The sequence below is a fragment of the Carassius gibelio genome, chromosome A5, assembly GCF_023724105.1.
Source record: "Carassius gibelio isolate Cgi1373 ecotype wild population from Czech Republic chromosome A5, carGib1.2-hapl.c, whole genome shotgun sequence".
In the NCBI taxonomy this organism is placed as follows: domain Eukaryota; kingdom Metazoa; phylum Chordata; class Actinopteri; order Cypriniformes; family Cyprinidae; genus Carassius; species Carassius gibelio.
The window spans coordinates 16,477,891-16,501,578 of record NC_068375.1 but is presented as its reverse complement, the minus strand read 5'-3'; the positions used below and the strand labels follow the sequence as shown (position 1 = coordinate 16,501,578).

The 23,688-nt window shown below is 41.1% G+C and overlaps 1 protein-coding gene across 5 annotated transcripts in view; it reads right to left on the bottom strand.

The window, feature by feature from the left end:
• Positions 1–15,177, bottom strand: part of emb (embigin) — a 41,593-nt gene extending 26,416 nt beyond the window's left edge. Inside the window, exons 1-6 of one of the 5 annotated variants that reach the window (XM_052592077.1) lie at positions 14,990–15,171; positions 5,202–5,261; positions 3,955–4,144; positions 3,713–3,795; positions 3,471–3,604; positions 2,512–2,800 (exon numbers count right to left, since the gene is read on the bottom strand). In XM_052592077.1, the coding sequence (XP_052448037.1) occupies positions 2,512–2,800; positions 3,471–3,604; positions 3,713–3,795; positions 3,955–4,144; positions 5,202–5,261; positions 14,990–15,101 (868 nt within the window). In that variant the 5' untranslated portion in view covers positions 15,102–15,171. Of the gene's footprint in view, positions 1–2,511; positions 2,801–3,470; positions 3,605–3,712; positions 3,796–3,954; positions 4,145–5,201; positions 5,262–14,989 lie in introns of all 5 variants that reach the window. The other 4 variants (XM_052592076.1, XM_052592078.1, XM_052592079.1 and 1 more) reach the window with 4 other exon arrangements.
• Between the last annotated feature and the right edge of the window lie 8,511 nt (positions 15,178–23,688).

Sequence of the window (23,688 nt, the reverse complement as noted above, 5' to 3'; positions counted from 1 at the left end):
AAATATAATTTGATTGTTAATGAAGTAAAGTATTTTCTGAGCACTGGTGTCTCATCACTTTGCTGGCACTTGTGGTAGTGCAGTGTTTCTCAACCAGGGGACCCCCAATAAATCTTAAAAAATGATTTAAATGTATATTAAATATTAAAATATTAATTCAAATTCCAATTATAAACAAAGCTTATTCACTTATACTACATCATAGGGAAATAGCAACTAACTGAGCCACTGCTGTAGTGCTCTTAATTGTGGCCGGCGGTATATCAGAAATTAAAGCTGCGATAGGGAACTTTTTGATGCTCTAGCGGTTAATAAACAGAACTGCTTGTGTCTTGCGGAAGAACATTGTAGCCGGAGCTACTTCTCTCTGTTTATGTCTATGAAGAATCACAAAGGTATTGGGTTACTCCGCCGTGGTATCCCCGAAGCAATCTAAAATAGTCCGAATATAAACACTTATTATAAGTGCACCCTAGTGATTCAGGACAAGCTAAAAACACAGTTTGGAAAATGGATTCATGGTGTACTCGCTTATTATATACATTTTTCTACATTTTGAACACAAACAAAGTTACGGACCGCAGCTCTGATTGGTTATTTTTTACCGGAAGCGATGGAGTTTCTGCAAATGGCAATAGGACCACTGGGAGGAGCCAGAGGAGCTTGATTTTTTCACAGATGATCTGTCTCATATTCTACTGTCAGGACATAATGACAGGTTTAACAAATATGTAAAAAATATTTTTTTTTTTTACAAAAGTTCCCTGCAGCACCTTTAACCACCGGTTTTCTTGAAATATCAGCACAATTCCTAATGTGATATTGTTTTAATGAACAGCTCAATAAACAAAAGTTAATATTAAGTGACTTAGATTTTAGACTGAACAATTCTTGTTTTTGTTGTATTTCGATAATGAAAATAGTTCCAAATGAAGCCACAGCAGAACTGGGGCCTGTTCTTCATACGTCTCTAACTCAGTTTGCTGGATTTGATTGTTGATGATTTGTCATGGTCTTGGATTGGTTGGTTCTTTGAAGCTCACCCAGGAGCTGCTGTCATAGCAACAGGTCTGTAAACTTAAACCTGCTCGGGATATTATTTATTTTAAAAAAATTATAATAATTTTAAAATGAATTTGAAAATATTGTATTGTTGTGTAATTATAATCCTTTAGACACAGCCAGTTTCACTCGCTGAAAGATTTATTCGTGTTAAAATAATAACTTTATAACTGTATTAGAGTCTTACACACATGCTGTACAGTTAATATGAGTTATACTTTAAGGGGATTGCTGACAGCTATTACAGGAAATGCAGATAACTTGATCTTGACCCTTAACAAACTATCACATAACAAATCTGCTTCAAAGAAAAAAATTACATAAATTGCTAATTACAACATTGAAATAAAACAAGTCTCTTTCATACATCGGTCCCAAAATGTACACAACTTTAGAAACAAAAAATCACATTGCTTGTTGAAGAATCAAATCAGTCATATTTGTATTTAAAGGAATCGGCCAAAAATGAAAATTGTCATTTACTCGCCCTCATGTCATTCTAAACCCATACGACTTTTTTTCATCTTTGAAACACAAACGAAGGCCATTTTTTATCTTTGCTTTTTCTGTTCCTTAATTGAAGTCCAAGCAAATAAAAGCTTTCATGCATTACAAAGTACAAAAAGATATCGTAAAAGTAATCTGTATGAATGAAGCAGTTTGCCCAAGTCTTCTGAAGAGATGCGACTGCTTTATAACCTCATTGGTTCTTGTGTGCCAAGCTGAACTTCCTTTGACCTTTGTGTATGTGTGATCAATGTTTATATATTAATATATATATATATATATATATATATATATATATATTAATATATATATATATATATATATATATATATATATATATATATTCGAAATGAAAACTTTTCATTATATGAAGCGATTTAATACTTTAATAAAGCTTTAAGAAAAAGAATCAGTTGTATCTTTAGTTGACCTTTATTATTAATTGACTTCCAAAAGGTCATATATACACTTAAACCTTAGTAATTACACTATTTTGAAGAAAACATGCTTTATATATCTTTAATATGTAATATATGTAATACTGTATATATTTTTATGTATGTGGCTGAGCCAGAATTACTTTAGGAAAAAAATATTGCTTATTGCTTTATGTGATTCAGGCCACATTACATAATCACATTATTTTTCTTCTGTTAAAATGAAAACATCAGGGCTGCAGTTTTCTTTGTCTTGCTGTGTTGTTCACTCCATTGTTCTCATCACCAGCGCTAGAAAGAACATTAGCATCATCACTTAATTTTTAGGAAATATATTCAGTGAATCTTTAAAATCATACGAACTGATCTGAACACACTTACAGTTTGCTGGTTTGTTCTGAGCAGACATCATTCTCTGCAAATCAATAAATCATTTGTTAATTTTCAATGGTGACAGATCTGAATATGCATGATTATACTTCATATTCATTAAAGTTTACTGTACCTCCTGCAGAAGAGTTGTCCTGTTGTGGCTTGTTGCATTTTTCCCAAAGCAAAATCAGCGTGACCAGGACAATGACTTCAACCACTATGGCAATGAAGGGTTTGAGAGGCTCAGTATAAGACAAGACCTTCAGCTTGACGTAAGACTCCCTGGGTTTGATATCAAACTCAGCGCTGCATATGTACTTTCCAGAATCTTCTTCAGTCAGATTCAGAACAGTCAGTTTTGTATCACTTCCATTAATAACGATCTTGTAGTTCTGAGGGTTTGCAGTAACATTGATAAGGACCTGTGTAGGGAAAAACACTGATATGAATGTTGTTACTGTTACTAGTCCAACTATTAACAATATTTTTGAGTAAATTAAATGAAATTATAGTAGCTGGAAAACTTGAAAAAACAAAAGGTGTTTACTTATGCACTATTCTATGATGTTGAAAGTGTGGAATGTTGATCTGTGTCCCGAGAGACGCACTATACACTGTGTACTCATACACTATGTACTGATGCACTATGTACTCAACCATGTAGTTTAGGAATTATCTTGTCATTCATAATTGGAGTCTGATAGCCCCTCCCCCTTCACAATGTAATTAAAGCTGCAACAGTTGAGTGCAAAGTCTCCAACATTCCAATCTTCGTTTTTTTCTGGTTATTTAAGTGCATCATCTGGGTGTTTAAAGTGCACATTTACTTTTTGGAATTTTCAGTGTGAACACACTACTCACACTATTTATAACTACAAAACATCATAGAATAGTGCATTAGTACATTATTTGGGATGCACCTTAACAAAACAATACTAACAATAACTGGAACTACAAAATAAAAGCTATAGGACTGAATAAGCAAATATCAATAAATATTTTAAAAATAACTCTGGATATGATAACCCCTTTATTGTGAGGTGACGTCTAATTTAAGTATAATCAATCCCATGTTCCTCATTTCTCGTTCACCTTTTCGGTGTCGTTTGCCTTGTACCAATTCCAAGTGTTTGGTGTGTGTTTCAGTTTGAGTTTACATTCAAGTACAACTGAATCTCCGATGTAGCTCACTACAGGTTTGTTTCTTGTGTCTTTTATTGCAGGAACTTGAGAAAAAAAGCAAAATACATCAGGTTAATGTAAAATCTAAATGATGGATATGACTGAAGAAACCATTTAAAACAACACAATGTGTACATAAAATGACAACATACCATCTAAAACAAATGTAACTTGTGCCTCATTTTCTCTGAAGTTGCAGGAATAGTTTCCCAGGTCTCTGGCCTCTATACTGAAACTATGAAAAAGGTTAAACAACTTAAAGCAGTGTTAAATCATTGTTTAGTAATACTGAATTGACTGAATACTTAATGTTACTCCTATAACATGTCTTATTTGCATTTTTCACATTTACTAAAAATGACACGATTATTTTCTTGAATAAACAACCACTTACGTCCTTTTAAGGATATACTGTTCATTGTTTCTATTTACAGATTCTTCAGAGTTTTCAATTTCTTGTCCATCTTTAGTCCAATAGCCAGTAATGTTTGGAGGGTTATTTGGTATATCAATTAGGTTACATAAAAGCTCTATTTTTTGGGGTGTCAGGATTGCAAGCTCTTCAATAATGACTTGATTTTGACCTGTATTCCGAGAAATTATAGCCCAATCAGCAAAACAAACTTCTGCAGATATGTACAATTCAATGGATTGTCTCTAGTAGATTAAGCTATTTTTGATTATCTTATTACAAAATCATAAATTCACATTTTAAAAGAATAATTCCCCCCAAAATGAAAATTTGCTAAACATTTACTCATTCTCAAGCCATCTAAGGTTTAGATGAGTTTGTTTCTTTGTCAAAACAGATTTGGAGAAAGGTAGCATTATCACTTAATCAATAAGTTATCCTCTGCTGTGAATGGGTGCTTTCAGAATAAGAGTCCAAACTGCTGATAAAAACATCACAATAATCCACAGGCCAAATAATCCACATGACTCCAGTCTCTCTATTAATGTTTTGTGAAGTGCAAAGCTGCTGTTTGTAAGAAAAACTCCATTATTAAGGGGTTTTAACTTCATATAGTCGGTTTTGGGTAAAATATGACTAATCTATCAATAATCATGCTTCTTCCAGTGGAAACTTTCCTATCGTCCTTGCATCAAAATCCACCAACAAATATTTTTAGATATGATTTAGCTGGAAACAGTCCTTGATCTTTGCGATGAGATTACTTTTTCAATGGAAAAAGAAATATGGTTAGAGGACTCATATTTTAGCCATAAGCAACAGTTTAAAGTCAAAAACATCTTAATGATGGATTTTTTTATTATAAACATGCAAGTTTTCACTTAAAAAGATGTTAACTGATGGACTGGAGTCATGTGGATTACATGTGGATTATTGTGATGTTTTTATCAGCTGTATGGACTCTGATGGCACCGGTTGTTCTGACGGCACCCATTGACTGCAGGCAGAGGTTGGATCCACTGATGAGCAAGTGATGCAATGATACATTTCTCCAAATCTGTTCTGATTTAGAAACAAACTCAACTACATCTTAGATGGCCAGAGGGTGAATACATTTTCACCAAATTGTAATCTTTTCTTAATTATGTAATAATTTTAGCATTTGTACTTATAAATGATGTCAACTGCATACTTGTCCAGGCTAATAAGATATTACAAGGTAACCATACCTTTGGATACAGCTTTCTGTGTTGTAATTCCAGGATCAGACTGTGGGGAAGGGGATGTTTCTAAAAAAATGAAAGAAGAAGAAAATAAAAATACATGCCATTTGACTTAGCACTGAATAAAAACACTACCAACTCACCATTCTGCTAGAGTGTAGTGATGTTACATTCAGACTGAAGCTTTGAAGATGGTATCAAAAAAACAACACATTTCACATTAGATGTGTTCGACATGGTGGTGGAGATGAAAACATAGCCGTCAAGCCTAACACTTTCTGCTCCCGTGACACTCTTGCGGTGTTTCTGTACTTTATCTCAGATTAAGTGAATTACATGCATTTTTATCAGATACACAGACGTTTCAGAAACATTTCCATGAGAAACAGAAAAAACTTTTTATACTGCTTAATACAGCGCTATCATAAGAATAAAGTTCAACAAAATCATTTACCATTTAAATCCTAATAATGTTGGGGTATATATGCTTTTATAATTGTATGATAAACGTGTCTCAATACAACAGTGCGACTACAATAGAAAAATACTTTTGCCGTTCTAAAAATAGATTTGTGGACATAATTTATACTGAAAAGGTTCGAATAACCCGAAACACACGAGATCTTGTTGTCATGTGGTGAATCTGGAGAAACTGCGCTGGCTGCCCCATCCACACGGAGACACATTTGGGAGAGTGAAACTGATATTTTCGAACTATTTTTTTTGCATTAGGGGCCATTGAAATGGATTTCAATACATTTATTCAAATTGAAAAATGCCTGACTACGCCACCTTTGGACTTTCACCCAAAGAATCGCAAACTTGTTACAAGCCCGATTCCAAATAAGTTGGGACACTGTTCAAATTTTGAGTAAAAAAGGAATGGAATAATTTACAGATTTCATAAACTTATATTTTATTCACAATAGAATATAGATAACATATCAAATGTTGAAAGTGAAACATTTTGAAATGCAAAATATTGGCTCATTCTGGATTTCATGAGAGCTACACATTCCAAAAAAGTTGGGACAGGTAGCAATAAGAGGCTGGAAAAGTTAAATGTACATATAAGGAACAACTGGAGGACACATATGCAACTTATTAGGTCAGTTGGCAACATAATTGGGTATAAAAAGTGACTCAGATTGGCAGTGTCTCTCAGAAGTCAAGTGGGGAAGAGGATCACCAATTTCCCAAATGCTGTGGCAAAAAATAGTGGACCAATATCAAAAAAGAGTTTCCCAGAGAGAAATTGCAAAGAGTTTGAAGTTATCATTATCTACACTGCATAATATCATCCAAAGGTTCAGAGAATCTGGAACAATCTCTGTGCGTAAGGGTCAAGGCTGGAAAACCATACTGGATGCCTTTGATCTTTGGGCCCTTAGACGGCACTGCATCACATACAGAAAGGAGATATGGAATGAGTACTGAGTATGGGGAAAAGCTCCTTTTTTCCTCTATACTGAAGCCTTATTTTCAATAATGCAGTGCAACTGCTCTGCCATTGGTTTAATCTGTAAACTTTTTTAAACCAATGACAGTGCTGCATAGCCACGCGAGCCTGTGAGCGAATGGCTATATAAGCAGGCAAATCGCCAGAAGAAATCAGGTCATATGACTGAAGCGACGACACTGAAGCCACAGCCTCGCGGCATGGCATATAACACAGTACTCATTCCGTATCTCAGGGAACCGAGGTTATGTTCATAACCAAGTACATTCCCTTTCGATACTTTACTCATACTGCGTTTGGGGAATGAATTCAACCGCATTGTGCCACAGTAGAGAATGACCAGACTTATCTTGAACACCTTGGGGTCCAGGGGATAAGTGAGAGGACTGGAGCCGTCGAATCCTTGATGCTACACTGCTAGAGGGAGCTAGCTCCCTGGAGGTGGCATGATGGAGTCTGATAGAGGCCGTCGTATCAAACCAAAAGGACCTGAGCGTGCAAGTTCAGAATGTCCAGGTTATAGAATCTGACAAAAGTGGATGGTGAGTACCAACCGCCCGCCTCACAGATGCCCTTGACAGAGACACATCTAGACAAGGCCCATGAAGAGGCCATCCCACAAGTGGAGTGGGCTCTTACTCCTATGGGGCACTTAAGGCCCTTAAGGCCCATAGAGGAGTAACATAAAGTGATAGTGTCGACTATCCAATGCGAAAGGCATTGCTTTGAGACAGAAGACCCCTTGGTGCAGTCACCAAACCAGACAAAAGCTGGTCAGATTGCCTGAACGACTGTGACCTCAATGTATATCCTCAAAGCCCTCACTGGGCAGAGTAAATCCAGCTCTCGCTCACCTTACAATGGAGGCAGAGCTGAGAGGGAAATTACCTGTGCTCTGAATGGTGTCAAGAGCACTTTAGGGATGTAACCATGCCTGGGTTTTAAAATAACCTTCGATTCATTGGGCCCAAACTCAAGAGATGCAGGGCTCACCAAGAGGGCCTGCAAATCACTGACATGCTTGACCAATGCTAGATCAAGTAGCAGAGCAGTTTTGAGTGTTTGGGGCCAAAGGTCAGTTGAACGCAGCGACTCAAAGGGAGGTCCTTTGAGTGCTCCAAGGACCGTGTGAAGATCCCAAGTGGGAAAGGTGAGAGGACGCGGGGTTCGATAAATGACGGTCGTAAACCTTACCATGTAGCAGATCTAAGTGAACCCGAACTTTATGACCTAATTGTCAACTACATCAGAAGTGATGAGTTAAAAGCTGCAGAAGATGAGGGCATGACTCAACTTCTCCTCCTTTCTGACCTACTTAATGACGTGCTATCAGCTCCAGGAACCAGAGCCGCTGAATTGGGTAATGTGGCACCTGTCTTGATGGGAGATTAACCAACACAGCAACAGGGTCACACTCCAACTGATGACGATGGAGAAGTTTGCACACAACCGTTACACATGGACAGAGACACTTGCACACAATCGTTACACATGGACAGAGACACTCACACACAATCATTACACATGGACAGAGAAACTCGCACACAATCGTTACGCATGAACAGAGAGACTGACATGCACTCATCATTTCAGGGCAGAGACACCTATGCACTTACCAGAGAAGCCACCTAATCAACGCCTGGTATGCCAGACCAAATTGGTGATGCTCCTTTGGGTAGGATGAACTTATCTAACATTTCTGACCATGTTCTAAGATTGTCTGATGTTTCAGCTTTGTTACCACGTAGAGAGTTTAAGTTGCATGGTGGTCAAATTTGTGATACAGGCTGTGACATGTCTTTCAATTGTCTCTGTAAGCAAATGGATCATGGGTAGCAGGAGGGTTTCAGTGAGTCTGAGATTATCAGAGCAGTCCTTAAGATAACAAAACCTGGTACATTCAGAGAGATGTTGGTTAATAAGGATGACCTCACTACTGATGGGTTGAAAAGATTTCTGCGCTCTCACATTAGAGACAAAAATGTAACTGAACTTTTTCAAGAGCTAACTAGTGCTAGACCCACAACAGTTTCATTACCGAATAATGGGCCTGAAGCAGCACATTCTTTTTGAGTCACAACAACCTGGTGTAGGTTTTAGCTATAACAAAGAGCTTGTTCAGGGCACTTTCATTCACACACTTTACCAGGGGTTAAATGAGAGGAACAGCCATGTCAGACGTGATCTTAAACCTTTTCTCTCAGACATGCAGGTTAGTGACTTGCTCTTTGGAAGAAATAACAAAATCAACAGCTGAAGAAGAAGGGCGATTGAAAAGACTGGGTTCAGTAGGTAAAAGCAGACCAGTTACTGTAAGTGCTGCTCAGCACTCTCAAAGTGAACTGAACACCCCAACAAAAGTTGACGCTGAGTTGCAAGCAAACCGTGATGCGATCAAAGAATTAACTGCTCAAGTTTCTTCTCTAACCAAGCATCTAGCCCAGATGTCCACCCCCACTGAGGCTGTGAAGCTGAAAGACTGCCACTCACCTACTGACCGCACACAACCACCATGGTCGGAGACCAGAGGTAGATGCAATGACTGTGTACAAAAAAAACAATACCAACTGTGTTCACTGCTTTGTTTGTGGCCAGGCAGGACATCGCGCCATTGGCTGTCTCCAACGAAGGTTGTCGGGAAACGGGAAGAGGTCACTGGAGAGGGGCAGCCAGTGATACAGGGGCAGCCCCGAGAAAAGGTCAAAACACCTAAACACTCACAGTCAAACTTAATTCTCAGGTTCCCCTTGATGGATGGGCAGAGATTGATCTTCAGATATGCAGCCAGCGTCATGGGCGCCTGACAATCAGAGTGCCACTACTTATCAGTCGTGACTGCAATTACCCTCTTTTAGGTAGTAATGTAATTGCGGAGATGATCAAAGCAAACATTGATCAGGACGATATTGTTAATGTAACTGAAATACTTAAAGAAGCTTTGAGTGTCAGTGACAGTACCTTGGAAGCATTAGTCTTCACTCTCCATACCATTAGACCCACGGAGATGCCACAGTGTAATGTACGCCTTGGCAAGAAAGGTGTAAATATCCCTTCAGGCAAGATCCATGAAGTCCAGTGTAGAATTCGAGGATGGAACAGTGGAGGTACGATGATGTTTCAGCCGAGCCCTGAGAATCATTGCCCGGAGGGTCTAGAATTGTTCCCAGCTTTAGTTGATGTTCCTGTTGGCTCATCCAAGCGCATCAAAATCCCGATTCAGAACTCGACAAAACATGACATCTATCTTGCAAAGAAAACCATTCTTGGTACTCTTGAAGATATACTTGATCTTAAACCAATCCCTCGTTCCTCCATAAACGGTGATCCAACGCCTCAGAATACAGCCCACTTGTGTGCAGCTCAATTGTGTACTCATGAGCAGACTTTGAGAAAAAAAGAAATGCATAAACCCACACACATGACCAAAGACAAATGGCATTCTCCTGTTGACTTGTCTCATCTAGCTGAGGAAGAGCAGGAGATTGCGAAATGTATGTTATTCGACCAGTCAGATGTCTTTGTTAAATATGACACTGATATTGGTTGCATTTCTGACTTACAACCTAAAATCTACTTAAAAGATGATACACCAGTCCAAAGGTCCTACAACGCAGTCCCAAAGCCCTTGTATAGAGAGGTTAAGGAACATGTTCAAAAGCTGCTAGATCATGGATGGATTAGAAAGTCTGTATCACCTTATTCCTCTCCCGTGGTCTGCGTAAGAAAAAAAGATATGAGCCTACGCCTTTGTGTTGATTTTCGTGGACTTAACAGCAAAACTATCCCCGACCGTCACCCCCTTCCATGTATTCAGGACCTATTAGATAGCCTAGGAGGTTACTCATGGTTTTCCATACTTGACCAGGGCAGTGCATATCACCAGGGCTTTGTTGAGGAGAACTCCAGGCACCTGACAGCTTTCAGCACACCTTGGGGATTGTATGAGTGGATCCGTCTTCCTTTTGGCCTTTCCAATGCGCCGGCAGCTTTCCAAAGATGTATAGAAGGTGTGTTGTGTGGTTGGAAACAGGTGGAACATCCTTCTATGGTCTCAGAATAAATTTCTGTCTATCGAATGGTTAACGTCCCCAGACAGTTGCATTTCGGAGCGGATTTGCTCTCGAGACAGAGCCTGGAGGAAAGGGAATGGAGGTTGCACCCCCAAACAGTGAGCTACATATGGCGAGTGTTTGGACAGGTGGTAGTGAACTTATTCGGTTCTCCCTATTCCCCCCATTGCCCCTGGGACTGGAAGGTCTAACCCAAGAAATCCTCAGAACCAGTTTGTATGCTTTTCCTCCGAATTTCAGTTTTGAAATCCGGGATACAGTTGGACAGAGTGGAAAAACTATTGTTGGTAGCTCCATGGTGGCCCACTCAGGCGTGCTTTGCAGAGCTGATCAGTTTGTTAGCGGGCTCTCCGTGGTAGATTCCCCTCAGATGGGACTTTCTTAAAGTATATGTGTATCACCTAATCACTCGAACATAGGTGGCATCTCAGTGGGCCGTCATCCCCTGGTTTCTCGATTTATGCTGGGTTGGTGACTGCTGCAGCCTTTCTGCCCTGTGTGAGTTCCATCATGGGATCTATCCTTTGTATTATGAGGGTTATCAGGATATCAGTTTGAGTCCCTGGAAACTGTGTCAAAAAAATTTATAAATATAAATCCTGACTGTAGAGACAATCCTACTGTTAGCTCTGTTAGTTTCGCTACAACCAAGGCCTGACTATGTCCCTAAGGTTGCTTTAAATCCTTTTCACTTCCAGCAGGTGGTCTTGGAGGCTTTTTTCCTCATAGAGGCAAGGTTAGGAGATCTAGGCCTTTTTCCTGTGAGGGAGCTAAGATCCATGTTGACAGCCCGATGACGTGAGTCCAACCAGCTGTTCATTTATTTTTGGAGTAAAAATAAAGGTTGTGCTGTCACAAAGCAACGCATTTTCCATTAGCTGGCGGAGGCTATATATTTAGCCTATGAGGTGTGCGGGTTCGCTTTGCCCTTAGAAATTTGAGCTCATTCCACGAGGTCGGTGTCTTCATTGCAAGCCTTCCTTAGTGGAACTTTTATGGGTTATATATGTGCTGTGGCAGGATTTACCTCACCAAGCACTTTTGTCAAATTTTAAAGCCTGGATGTGAGGACAGCTCCTGGCTCCTGGGTTCTTCCATTTGAGCAGATCCTTTCCTCGGATCCCAGCTACCTGTGGTACGTCAGGAGTGATGATTAGCGTGGCATGGGATTAATCAGTCTGTGGCACTGCTCAGATGTTACTGTATGAGAGCCCAGGTAGCTCTGATAGTGGCCTTCAGCTTTTATCCATTGTTGGGTCTAGCATAATCGCATCTCCCTCTTCACAATACCGCATAGATATTCTATGGGGTTTTAAAGTCAGGTGAGTTTGCTGGCCAAATAAGAACAGGGATACCATGGTCCTTAAACCAGGTACTGGAAGTCCTGTTGGAAAATTAAATCTGCATCTCTATGAAGTTCATCAGCAGCAGGAAGCATGAAGTGCTCTAAAACTTCCTGGTATATGGCTGTGTTGACCTTGGACCTCAGAAAACACAGTGGACCAACATCAGCAGTTGACATGGCACCGCAAACCATCACTGACTGTGGAAACTTTACACTGGACCTCAAGCAACATGGATTGTGTGCCTCTCCTCTCTTCCTCTAGCCCAGGGATAGGCAACTTCGGTCCTGGAGGGCCACTGTCCTGCAGAGTTTAGCTCCAACCTTAATTAAACACACCTGAACAAGGTGTTTTCGGGATTACTAGATAGATACAGGCAGGTGAGTTATTATGAGGGCTGAAGCTAAACTCTGCAGGATAGTGGCCCTCCAGGACCGGAGTTGCCTATCCCTGCTCTAGACTCTGGGACCCTGATATCCAAAGGAAATGCAAAATTTACTGTCATCAGAGAACATAACTTTGGACTACTCAGCTACAGTCCAGTCCTTTTTGAAGCGAGATGCTTCTGACTGTGTCTGTTGTTCAAGTGTGGCTTAACACAAGGAATCCGACAGCTGAAACCCATGTCTTTGTGTAGTGGTTCTTGACTCCAGCTGCAGTCCACTCTTTGTGAATCTCCCCCAAATTTTTGAATGGGTTTCGTTTCACAATCCTCTCCAGGGTGCGGTTATACCTATTGCTTGTACACTTATTTTCCTTCCTTTTGCCTCTCTATTAATGTGCTTGGACACAGAGCTCTGTGAACAGCCAGCCTCTTTTGCAATGACCTTTTGTGTCTTGCCCTCCTTTGCAAGGTGTCAATTGTCGTCTTTTGGATAAATGTCAACTCAGCAGTCTTCCCCATGATTGTGAAGCCTACAGAACTAGACTGAGAGACCATTTAAATGCTTTGCAGGTGTTTTGAGTTAATTAATTGATTAGATTGTGGCACTAGGTGTCTTCAATATTGAACTTTTTTACAATATTAATATTTTCTAAAATACTGAATTTGGGATTTTCCTTAGTTGTCAGTTATAAACATCAAAATTAAAAGAAATAAACATTACACACAGTCTGTGTGTAATGAATAAATATAATATAGCCTACAAGTTTCACTTTTTGAATGAAATTAATGAAATAATTAAACTTTTTGATGATATTTTGATTAAATGCCCAGCACCTGTATATTGTTCCAAGTTTGTTTGTATACCGCGTGCAAATCTGTTTTTACAACGGTAAAAGCAGTTTTTCTGTAGCAGTTGTACTGTTTTATTTAGTCACGTTTATCACACAATACTGAAAAAAGCACATATACCCCCCAACGGGAGCAGAAAGCGTCGGATTGATGGCTCCGTTTTCAACTCCGCCTCCGACGGCGCCGAAAGTCAGACAATAGCTGTGTCTCATTTAGAAGGTTGCGCCCTCCGAAGGTCGCATTCGAAGGCTGCATACGTCATCGTGGTTGTCTCATTTCAGAAAAGCAAGTAGCACACTCCGAATGAGACCTTCGAATGCGACCTTTTTTCACAGGAATTCGAAGGATACATGAGGTGTATCCTTCGCTGCTACAAATAACCCACAATCCCTTGCGTCGCCATAAATAACCGTTGTTTATTTGAAAAAATGGCGGCGGCAGATCTACACACAAGCGATGTGGTGTTTAAATGTAAGTACTTTAAAGTTCTTCATTTTTTAAAAGTTGAATTACAAGTGTGGTAAACATGATTACAAGTGTTTAGTGATTTTTTTTTTAACAGTTTAACAGTACTTCCTAGCAGGGCGAGAAATAATTATTATTTAACCCTTGTATTACATTAAATAAAAACATTTTCTTTTCAAATTACTTTCCAGATTTAGAAATAATTTCCTTAAAATTTTTTCTTAAACAAGTGTGAGAGCGCAACGACGTTATGTGTTGGCATAGCAACGTGATACTTCCTGTTTCGTTTTCCGTCCGTCCTACGAAGGCCGTCTCGTTTAATCCCAGGGTGAAGGACACTCCATATACGCATCCTAGAGAGGATTCGAACTCCAGAGGATGCGACCTCCAGAGGACGTGGCCTTCTAAATGAGACACAGCTACAATGTCTAACTTGCATGCATTGCTTCAAGTCAGATTTCGATCTGTTTGCGCGGCACTCAAGTCGAACACAGCTAGTATCTGGTTCAAACGAAGTTGACCTCAGCGCTGTTTCCTTTGTATTATATCACATTACAGTGTGTTAGCATTGTTTTTTTAATATTATTATTATTATTATTATTATTTTTATCATATCATATTGGCCATGATATATCGGACTAATTCAGAGTTAAAATAAACAGATCATAGATTTAATTTATAAATTTATATTTTAGTTATTTTAGTGCCGAAAGACTTTAACAGTAAAAAAATATTTATATAAAATATAATAAAACAAACAAACAAACAAATAATTTGTAGAACCAGATGGCTGTAATGGAACATTAAACTTTGGAAGGTGTTATTTGTTTTTATGACCACTAGATGGCCACAGCATAAACCTTTTTTTAAAAGCTTCGAGTAATGAACATTTTAATAAACATTTTCTCTGTACAATTGTGATGAAAACTTCAATGGCTCAGAACGATTCACTTCACCATGACTACTAGAGAAATTGGCCTAATCAAGGTTAAAACCTGGATTAGCCTACTCAGAAGCCTTAACTCAGTTTAACATTAAAAACATCAAAGAATGATTTTACAATTATTTAGAAACATTTTACAATAAATTAACCATTCCCCAGAAAAAAAACAAATCCCTGGGATTTAAATTCAGACTAAATGATATCAAGGTCAAAGCTTGAAAAAAACAACAACAAGGCCCCATAAATGTTGCACTACATTAAAGAGCAGAAATGCACATACCTGTGTTCATCCCATCACAGCAGATGAGAAGTAAGGTGAGTTGTATGACATTAGCCATGGAGAAGAGTGGTCTTTGCCCGGTGCGGTGCTGTGTGCAGCTAGGATGAAGCATCTCTTCTGCTGCGTCTTTTTCAGAAGCAAGTCACCACACACCAACTCCCCTCCCTTGTCCTCTCTTACTGCTGCCATGGTGACTGGATTCTGCTTGCTGCTACCCATTTTAAATTAATCATGAGTGTCAAGAGGCGGCCAAAGCTCCACTTTGAAAGACACGGTCATTCTAGTCACCACATTATTTTGTGGTGTGTGGATGTTTTGTACTCGTAATGGTAATAGCATGTAAAAAAAAAGTTAGTTTAGTAACTTAATCTAAATACTTTAGAATAGGCTACTTTGAAATACTTAAGCTTTATAACACAAAGGAACATTAACTGATGTCTTGTTTTTATGCTTTCTGACATCTACCAACCATAAGATTTGTTTTCTTTGCATTTTTATTTTTAAGAACATCAAATTTCCACAGAATGTTTTGTCATTTAAATCTTCCAATCAATATAAATTCAATTTGAACAATGAATGGGTTTCCGTGCTATTTCATGCTGCATGCCAAGCTTCAAAATGAATCCAGACACACCAAAAACACATAATAAAAGTAGCTAAAACAACTGGCACAGTCGTCCAAGTTATACAATATTTATTTAATAAATGGACCAAACTTTAAGTGAAAAAGAGTTGCAAAAGAATGGCTGAGTCAAAATTGACAGGGCTCGTTTGCTACGGTCACAAGCAATGTCGATATTAACAATGCTTTTGGAAACACACCTCAGAGCTTGCAAAATTTCAAAATCCCTGGTAGACCTTCGGGCTAGGTCTCTTTAGGTTTTGGTAGCCAAAATTTTATTTAACTAGACAGAGAAAAAAAAAATGGATGTAACTATTCAATAAACTTACGATGCGATAAAATTCACAATACAGATTACACCATACAATTTTCTTACAATTTATTTATTTATATTTTACAAAATGCTGCATATTTCTTTGTGAAATTGAAATATTAAATTAAAAATGAACTAAAGTAAGTAAAAAAAAAGAAATGTCCGATTTTACCATTGTGAATGAGACGTAAATGTCACTCTCTGACAGCAGGTGCCACTAATGTAACAGCAGGTATTTAAAGACTACTGCCACTTTAAGAATGAGTGCACGATTCCAATATAATAATGCATAGAGTATTTCCTTCTCCACTGTATAAGTTCACTTAAGACATAACCGACTGTGTTTATGAGAATACTTGCAGAGACAATTATTTTGAGAGAAATTTGTGTGCATGTGTTCATTCAGAGTATACGCGAAAGAGGAATCAGTTCTGTGTAAGCGCAGTGTCTGAAAAGCTGCTCTCAGCACATGCTTATTTGAGTGTGCACAACCTCCAAATTCGTGCAAAATGTTTTAAAATGTTTTAATCGGCAAGATTGAGAAATAAGTGCAGACGATCAACTTTGATCCGTTTCACCCCTAGTCTACAAGCATGTGAACAATATAAATCAAGTTAGGAATTTTACATCAATATTCAAGATAGCCCGACGTGCAGAGCGGTGATGTATTTTGGAGCCGGATTGGAAAACAAAATAGCCCCGGGACTGTCCATATCTGCTTCACCACCTTGGGGTGAAGCTTCCATTCCCTGGGCCTCAGCTCCTGCCTCGACAGTATGTCTGCTCCCATATTTAGTTTCACAGGAATATATACTGCTCTTAACGAGAGGAGTTTGCTCTGGGACTTGCTCACAGACCAAAGGCAGGGTGGCCACTCATAACCGCACCACAACCGGTGAGGAATGCATCCGTCGCTAGTATTACACGGTGACAAGGAGCTCCCAGCACCGGGCCCTGATTCAAGAACCAAGGTTTCTTCCACATGTCTAAGGCATGGTGGCAGCGTGACCTTGATAGTTCAAAGTGGATTGCCCCTCTGGGAAAATCCCTTGGTCTTGAGCCACCACTGTAGGGGTCTCATGTACAGCAGGCCAAGAGGTATCATGTTGGACGCAGCTGCCATCAGACCCAACAATCTCTGAAATTGTTTGACAGTGAGTGACTGGCCTTCTTTGACTCTCTCGACTGAGATGAGGATCGACTCGATACGAGCAAGGGACAATTGTGCCTGCATCGCGGTCGAATTCCATACTAAGCCTAGATAAGTGGTTCTCTAAACTGGAGAAAGTACATTCTTCTTGGCATTCAGTCTCAAACCCAGCTCCCCCATATGTGCGAGAACGCAACGATGCTGAGACGCAACCTTCTCTGACTGAGCTTAAATCAACCAATCGTCGATGTAGTTGAGAATGCGGATGTCCTGCATGCGCAGGGGGACCAGAGCCGCGTCTACACATTTTGTGAACGTGCGGGGTGAGAGTGCAAGGCCGCAGGGAAGTACTCGATATTGGCATGCTTCACCCCCGAAAGCGAACCTTAGAAACTTCCTGTGTTGTGGAAGGATGGATATGTGGAAGTATGCATCTTTGAGATCTATTGTGACAAACCAGTCCTCGGACCTGATCTGAGCTACAACATGCTTGATTGTGAGCATTTTGAACTTCAATCTCATTACTGATCGATTTAAGACTCGCAGATCTGTGATCGGACGCAACCCCCATGCTTCTTTGGAACTATGAAATACCGGCTGTAAAACCCGGACTCCCTGTCTTGAGAAGGGACCACCTCGATGGCCTCCTTCTCTAATAGGGTTATCACTTCCTGTTCCATAACCAGACCCTGCTTGGGGCCGACTATTGTCGGAGTAACTCCGTTGAACATCGGCGGTGCAGAGCCGAACTGAATATGGTAGCCTTTTTCTACTGTGTGCAGGACCCATTGAGATACATTTGGCAGTAGTTTCCAAGCTGCTAAATAATCTCTAAGCGAATCAGTCTCTTGAGACTGACCTCTGGTGTAAGAGGCCCCCGCAGGGGCGGCAAGCATCTCAGCTCCGCTACACGCACGGGCAGAAGATACTGAGAACGATGCTCGCTGGCATCAGGGCTTCTTAGCGTAGGGCTTCTTGGCTTCAATAACTGCCCTTAAATCTTGCTTGGCCATAGAAGACCTCAGCCGAGAGCGCGACACTCTGTTTTTGGGCCTCACGGTACGAGGAGCTAGGGTGCGGCTGGGGTACCTCCCGCCCAGATGCCCCGAGAGAGAGACGAGGGAGGAACTTATGGAATGCCGCCGCTTGTTTGCGGGCCTCCTGAAACCTGTCGACGACAGTGCTAACTGCGTCGCTGAACAGGCCAGAAGGCTGAATTGGGGCATCCATAAGGCAGACCCTGTCTCGCTCTTTCATTTTTGACAGGGAGTTTGGGTTCTACAGCCGGTATTTCACAGTTCCAAAGAAAGGCAGTTAGGCCTGCCTTTAGTGTTGAGTCTGTGACTTTATACCGATAACCTACATCGTTCAAAGCATATTCGGCTCGATCATCTGTCAGTGATGTCATCTCCCAACACAAGCACGCCCAGCCCCTGACACTGACAGGGCTGCGTTCAGTACCGGAAAAAAACCATGATGCAAATTTTTTTTTAAATGGAAACGGTGGTGCGTTGAACAATCTGTTCTGACAACGCAAGAGGTGCAACTATCGCAGCTGAGAATTGACAGGGCTCGTTTGCTACGGTCACAAGCAATGTCGATATTAACAATGCTTTTGGAAACACACCTCAGAGCTTGCAAAATTTCAAAATCCCTGGTAGACCTTCGGGCTAGGTCTCTTTAGGTTTTGGTAGCCAAAATTTTATTTAACTAGACAGAGAAAAAAAAAATGGATGTAACTATTCAATAAACTTACGATGCGATAAAATTCACAATACAGATTACACCATACAATTTTCTTACAATTTATTTATTTATATTTTACAAAATGCTGCATATTTCTTTGTGAAATTGAAATATTAAATTAAAAATGAACTAAAGTAAGTAAAAAAAAAGAAATGTCCGATTTTACCATTGTGAATGAGACGTAAATGTCACTCTCTGACAGCAGGTGCCACTAATGTAACAGCAGGTATTTAAAGACTACTGCCACTTTAAGAATGAGTGCACGATTCCAATATAATAATGCATAGAGTATTTCCTTCTCCACTGTATAAGTTCACTTAAGACATAACCGACTGTGTTTATGAGAATACTTGCAGAGACAATTATTTTGAGAGAAATTTGTGTGCATGTGTTCATTCAGAGTATACGCGAAAGAGGAATCAGTTCTGTGTAAGCGCAGTGTCTGAAAAGCTGCTCTCAGCACATGCTTATTTGAGTGTGCACAACCTCCAAATTCGTGCAAAATGTTTTAAAATGTTTTAATCGGCAAGATTGAGAAATAAGTGCAGACGATCAACTTTGATCCGTTTCACCCCTAGTCTACAAGCATGTGAACAATATAAATCAAGTTAGGAATTTTACATCAATATTCAAGATAGCCCGACGTGCAGAGCGGTGATGTATTTTGGAGCCGGATTGGAAAACAAAATAGCCCCGGGACTGTCCATATCTGCTTCACCACCTTGGGGTGAAGCTTCCATTCCCTGGGCCTCAGCCCCTGCCTCGACAGTATGTCTGCTCCCATATTTAGTTTCACAGGAATATATACTGCTCTTAACGAGAGGAGTTTGCTCTGGGACTTGCTCACAGACCAAAGGCAGGGTGGCCACTCATAACCGCACCACAACCGGTGAGGAATGCATCCGTCGCTAGTATTACACGGTGACAAGGAGCTCCCAGCACCGGGCCCTGATTCAAGAACCAAGGTTTCTTCCACATGTCTAAGGCATGGTGGCAGCGTGACCTTGATAGTTCAAAGTGGATTGCCCCTCTGGGAAAATCCCTTGGTCTTGAGCCACCACTGTAGGGGTCTCATGTACAGCAGGCCAAGAGGTATCATGTTGGACGCAGCTGCCATCAGACCCAACAATCTCTGAAATTGTTTGACAGTGAGTGACTGGCCTTCTTTGACTCTCTCGACTGAGATGAGGATCGACTCGATACGAGCAAGGGACAATTGTGCCTGCATCGCGGTCGAATTCCATACTAAGCCTAGATAAGTGGTTCTCTAAACTGGAGAAAGTACATTCTTCTTGGCATTCAGTCTCAAACCCAGCTCCCCCATATGTGCGAGAACGCAACGATGCTGAGACGCAACCTTCTCTGACTGAGCTTAAATCAACCAATCGTCGATGTAGTTGAGAATGCGGATGTCCTGCATGCGCAGGGGGACCAGAGCCGCGTCTACACATTTTGTGAACGTGCGGGGTGAGAGTGCAAGGCCGCAGGGAAGTACTCGATATTGGCATGCTTCACCCCCGAAAGCGAACCTTAGAAACTTCCTGTGTTGTGGAAGGATGGATATGTGGAAGTATGCATCTTTGAGATCTATTGTGACAAACCAGTCCTCGGACCTGATCTGAGCTACAACATGCTTGATTGTGAGCATTTTGAACTTCAATCTCATTACTGATCGATTTAAGACTCGCAGATCTGTGATCGGACGCAACCCCCATGCTTCTTTGGAACTATGAAATACCGGCTGTAAAACCCGGACTCCCTGTCTTGAGAAGGGACCACCTCGATGGCCTCCTTCTCTAATAGGGTTATCACTTCCTGTTCCATAACCAGACCCTGCTTGGGGCCGACTATTGTCGGAGTAACTCCGTTGAACATCGGCGGTGCAGAGCCGAACTGAATATGGTAGCCTTTTTCTACTGTGTGCAGGACCCATTGAGATACATTTGGCAGTAGTTTCCAAGCTGCTAAATAATCTCTAAGCGAATCAGTCTCTTGAGACTGACCTCTGGTGTAAGAGGCCCCCGCAGGGGCGGCAAGCATCTCAGCTCCGCTACACGCACGGGCAGAAGATACTGAGAACGATGCTCGCTGGCATCAGGGCTTCTTAGCGTAGGGCTTCTTGGCTTCAATAACTGCCCTTAAATCTTGCTTGGCCATAGAAGACCTCAGCCGAGAGCGCGACACTCTGTTTTTGGGCCTCACGGTACGAGGAGCTAGGGTGCGGCTGGGGTACCTCCCGCCCAGATGCCCCGAGAGAGAGACGAGGGAGGAACTTATGGAATGCCGCCGCTTGTTTGCGGGCCTCCTGAAACCTGTCGACGACAGTGCTAACTGCGTCGCTGAACAGGCCAGAAGGCTGAATTGGGGCATCCATAAGGCAGACCCTGTCTCGCTCTTTCATTTTTGACAGGGAGTTTGGGTTCTACAGCCGGTATTTCACAGTTCCAAAGAAAGGCAGTTAGGCCTGCCTTTAGTGTTGAGTCTGTGACTTTATACCGATAACCTACATCGTTCAAAGCATATTCGGCTCGATCATCTGTCAGTGATGTCATCTCCCAACACAAGCACGCCCAGCCCCTGACACTGACAGGGCTGCGTTCAGTACCGGAAAAAAACCATGATGCAAATTTTTTTTTAAATGGAAACGGTGGTGCGTTGAACAATCTGTTCTGACAACGCAAGAGGTGCAACTATCGCAGCTGAGAATTGACAGGGCTCGTTTGCTACGGTCACAAGCAATGTCGATATTAACAATGCTTTTGGAAACACACCTCAGAGCTTGCAAAATTTCAAAATCCCTGGTAGACCTTCGGGCTAGGTCTCTTTAGGTTTTGGTAGCCAAAATTTTATTTAACTAGACAGAGAAAAAAAAAATGGATGTAACTATTCAATAAACTTACGATGCGATAAAATTCACAATACAGATTACACCATACAATTTTCTTACAATTTATTTATTTATATTTTACAAAATGCTGCATATTTCTTTGTGAAATTGAAATATTAAATTAAAAATGAACTAAAGTAAGTAAAAAAAAAGAAATGTCCGATTTTACCATTGTGAATGAGACGTAAATGTCACTCTCTGACAGCAGGTGCCACTAATGTAACAGCAGGTATTTAAAGACTACTGCCACTTTAAGAATGAGTGCACGATTCCAATATAATAATGCATAGAGTATTTCCTTCTCCACTGTATAAGTTCACTTAAGACATAACCGACTGTGTTTATGAGAATACTTGCAGAGACAATTATTTTGAGAGAAATTTGTGTGCATGTGTTCATTCAGAGTATACGCGAAAGAGGAATCAGTTCTGTGTAAGCGCAGTGTCTGAAAAGCTGCTCTCAGCACATGCTTATTTGAGTGTGCACAACCTCCAAATTCGTGCAAAATGTTTTAAAATGTTTTAATCGGCAAGATTGAGAAATAAGTGCAGACGATCAACTTTGATCCGTTTCACCCCTAGTCTACAAGCATGTGAACAATATAAATCAAGTTAGGAATTTTACATCAATATTCAAGATAGCCCGACGTGCAGAGCGGTGATGTATTTTGGAGCCGGATTGGAAAACAAAATAGCCCCGGGACTGTCCATATCTGCTTCACCACCTTGGGGTGAAGCTTCCATTCCCTCGGCCTCAGCCCCTGCCTCGACAGTATGTCTGCTCCCATATTTAGTTTCACAGGAATATATACTGCTCTTAACGAGAGGAGTTTGCTCTGGGACTTGCTCACAGACCAAAGGCAGGGTGGCCACTCATAACCGCACCACAACCGGTGAGGAATGCATCCGTCGCTAGTATTACACGGTGACAAGGAGCTCCCAGCACCGGGCCCTGATTCAAGAACCAAGGTTTCTTCCACATGTCTAAGGCATGGTGGCAGCGTGACCTTGATAGTTCAAAGTGGATTGCCCCTCTGGGAAAATCCCTTGGTCTTGAGCCACCACTGTAGGGGTCTCATGTACAGCAGGCCAAGAGGTATCATGTTGGACGCAGCTGCCATCAGACCCAACAATCTCTGAAATTGTTTGACAGTGAGTGACTGGCCTTCTTTGACTCTCTCGACTGAGATGAGGATCGACTCGATACGAGCAAGGGACAATTGTGCCTGCATCGCGGTCGAATTCCATACTAAGCCTAGATAAGTGGTTCTCTAAACTGGAGAAAGTACATTCTTCTTGGCATTCAGTCTCAAACCCAGCTCCCCCATATGTGCGAGAACGCAACGATGCTGAGACGCAACCTTCTCTGACTGAGCTTAAATCAACCAATCGTCGATGTAGTTGAGAATGCGGATGTCCTGCATGCGCAGGGGGACCAGAGCCGCGTCTACACATTTTGTGAACGTGCGGGGTGAGAGTGCAAGGCCGCAGGGAAGTACTCGATATTGGCATGCTTCACCCCCGAAAGCGAACCTTAGAAACTTCCTGTGTTGTGGAAGGATGGATATGTGGAAGTATGCATCTTTGAGATCTATTGTGACAAACCAGTCCTCGGACCTGATCTGAGCTACAACATGCTTGATTGTGAGCATTTTGAACTTCAATCTCATTACTGATCGATTTAAGACTCGCAGATCTGTGATCGGACGCAACCCCCATGCTTCTTTGGAACTATGAAATACCGGCTGTAAAACCCGGACTCCCTGTCTTGAGAAGGGACCACCTCGATGGCCTCCTTCTCTAATAGGGTTATCACTTCCTGTTCCATAACCAGACCCTGCTTGGGGCCGACTATTGTCGGAGTAACTCCGTTGAACATCGGCGGTGCAGAGCCGAACTGAATATGGTAGCCTTTTTCTACTGTGTGCAGGACCCATTGAGATACATTTGGCAGTAGTTTCCAAGCTGCTAAATAATCTCTA